This window comes from Triticum dicoccoides, chromosome 2A, assembly GCF_002162155.2.
Source record: "Triticum dicoccoides isolate Atlit2015 ecotype Zavitan chromosome 2A, WEW_v2.0, whole genome shotgun sequence".
Classification (NCBI taxonomy): Eukaryota; Viridiplantae; Streptophyta; class Magnoliopsida; order Poales; family Poaceae; genus Triticum; species Triticum dicoccoides.
The window spans coordinates 135,601,699-135,604,687 of NC_041382.1; the positions used below are offsets into that span (position 1 = coordinate 135,601,699).

General features: G+C 47.1%; 1 protein-coding gene across 1 annotated transcript; it reads left to right on the forward strand.

Annotated features, from left to right (window-relative positions):
* Positions 1-1,999: 1,999 nt before the first annotated feature.
* LOC119353817 (60S ribosomal protein L27a-3-like) lies at positions 2,000-2,737 on the forward strand. Its single transcript, XM_037620499.1, has one exon. It carries the CDS (start codon positions 2,096-2,098, stop codon positions 2,531-2,533), a length of 438 nt encoding a protein of 145 aa, XP_037476396.1. The 5' UTR covers positions 2,000-2,095; the 3' UTR covers positions 2,534-2,737.
* Positions 2,738-2,989: the final 252 nt, after the last annotated feature.

Here is a 2,989-nt window from a genome sequence, read left to right on the forward strand (position 1 = left end):
CGGTTCGACATTTTGTAATCCTATCTGACACTCGTATGATGAATAGGTAATCTTCTTATTATAGATCACATATGGTTCAGGAGAAATGAATGTGTGTGATAGTCTCCTTATCATACACGCTTGGCAATCATGAACTGTTTGTGATGGGGTGAACGCCATAAACATTGCACCATAGAATAGCATGTGCAATGGTAATGCCAGCACACACGAGTAGCATGGATGGAGTGTTTGAGATATTTGATATATCACCAACAGTTGTGTGATGAATCGCATTTGGGATAGATGCGGGCATCACATATGCTTTGTTCTGGAAAACGTATGCATTTCTAATCCCCATCCCCGACGGTTTCTGGGCCATGTAGGAAGGACCCCTATCGCCCACACCGGCAAGGTGACGTTTTAAAATGCCCTTATGGAAAGGGGTTAAAAACTGTTTGTATAGCAGCTCGATGTACTAGTGAGCGATCTTGGAGCGGAGAAATAATGGTAGATACAGTTGGATTAACAGTCTATTTATCACAGACTACACGAGATTATGCCATGAATGATCATGGTTATCAATTATTACTTTTATGTCAATTATCAAACACCAATTTGTCTACCATATCACTACCTGCTTTCGAGAGAGATGCCACTAGTAAACCTATGACTTCGGGTCCAATATCAATTAATACAAGCTCTTATAAAATTGTTAGTTTATTTTCCTTTACTTTTACCGTTTTACATTTTTAGTTATGATAAGAGATAAAATGATGACAGTTTTTAAACGAAAATTGCCTTCTCAGAAAGAAACTGACATGCGAATCAACCTGTGGTTGAGTTGGTTAGGTGGACAGTGGTATCCCCAACCCATCAGGGTTCAAATCCTGATGCTCGCATTATTCCTGAATTTATTTCAGGATTTCCGGCGATGCGCTTTCAGTGGGAGGAGACGTTCCCGTCGACGACGAAGCGCCTACGGTGACTTCGTAAATCTCAAGATGATATGCCGGCTCAGTCTCTCGGAGGTGCTCATAGGGATAGGGTGTACGTGTGTGCGTTCATAGGGGTGAGTGTATGCGCGTGTATATGAGCGCTTGTGTCTGTACTGATGCTCAAAAAAAAAAACTGACATGTCATGAGAAAAATGTCACCACCCAACCACTTTCTCACAACTAAAACTGCCACAAAATCATTTGTATATGTCACCCTCTCGCAAACATTCACCAGTTAACATGGTCAATTTTTTTCTATTTCCTGTTCTATGCGATCACAATATGCCATCACATCGCAAACCCACACCCATCAATAGACTAGCTGTTCTACGAATCAACGTGGTTGAGTTGGTTAGGTGGACAGTGATATTCCCAACCCAGCAGGATTCAAATCCTGGTGCTCGCATTATTCCTGGATTTATTTCAGGATTTCCGGCGATGCGCTTTCAGTGAGAGAAGACGTTCCCGTCTACGACGAAGCGCCTACGATGACTTCGTAAATCTTAAGATGATATGTCGGCTCAGTCTCTCAAAGATGCTCATAAGGGTAGGGTATGTGTGCGTGTTTATAGAAGTGAGTGTATGCGCATGTATATGAACGCTTGTGTCTGTAGTGATGCTAAAAAAAAGGACTAGCTGTTCTTCCGTCGTGACAGCTGACCAGTGTCCCACTTCTACGACTCAAACGCAAGAAAACTTTCGCAACGAGACACTGTCTTTTTAAGGCGAGCAACGAGGCAATGTTTTTTTTAGGGAGCAACGAGACAATGCCAAACACGTCTCGCTATAAATTGGGCCAAAAGCCCAGAGACCCAGGGGACGGGCCATCAGTCCAGCCTATCACACAAAGTGGAAAGATGAAGCCTCAACCGAAGCCAGGCCCAGCCCATAGATAGCCCACCTCCTCTCGGCCGCACCAAAGCAAAACCCTAGGAACCTACATCCAACGTCCCAAACCACCCAATCCCCCATCCGACGGTCGACGCCCCACGCGTCAGCCTTATAAGTCCTTCCATTCCCTCCCGCAAGGGTTCCCTCCCACACACCTCCGCCTCCACCCCACCCGCCCCGACCCCTCTCCTCCAAGGTAAGCCCGCGGCGGCGGCGAGCGAGCGGCGGCGATGACGACCCGCTTCAAGAAGAACCGGAAGAAGCGCGGCCACGTGTCCGCCGGGCACGGGCGTGTGGGCAAGCACCGCAAGCATCCCGGAGGCCGCGGTAACGCCGGAGGCATGCACCACCACCGCATCCTCTTCGACAAGTACCATCCCGGCTACTTCGGCAAGGTCGGTATGCGCTACTTCCACAAGCTCAGCAACAGGTTCTACACCCCGACGGTCAACGTCGAGAGGCTCTGGTCCATGGTGCCGTCCGAGAAGGCGGCCGAGGCCGGCGGCGACAAGGCCCCCGTGGTCGACGTCTCGCAGTTCGGCTACTTCAAGGTGCTCGGCAAGGGGATGCTGCCGGAGAAGCCCATCGTCGTCAAGGCCAAGCTCATCTCCAAGATCGCAGAGAAGAAGATCAAGGCCGCCGGCGGCGCTGTCGTGCTCGTTGCCTAGGGTTCTGTTCGCGACCGTGCCTTGAGATCTATTATATCTGAACTATTAGTTGTTTCCCGTACCAGCAATTTGTGTTGAACAAGACATCGTTAGTTTGTTATCCTGGTTCCTGTGTGGTAAACCAACATCTTATGAGAATTTTGCGCTATGTTATGCCAGTTTATATCAGACGAGTTATCCATATCTGTGCTCCTATTTATGTTTCGTTTGATCTGTGTTAATCGTTATCAATCCCTAATGCATATACTGTTATTTGCTATGGTGCATCACCATAAGATTCTATGCCTGCTAGTCATCTTAACTTTATGATTCTATGCCTGCTAGTCATGTGAACTGTATGATTCTATGCCTGCTTGTGCTTGTCATGTGACATGTGAACTGTATGATTTTGATTTGCACTATGTTATGCTTTGTTTTCTCTTTGTTAACCTTGTCATAGTGTATTACTTCAGGATT

Coding starts and splice junctions, on each gene's coding strand:
- LOC119353817 (XM_037620499.1), top strand. CDS start 2,096: ATGACGACCCGCTTCAAGAAGAACCGGAAGAAGCGCGGCCACGTGTCC.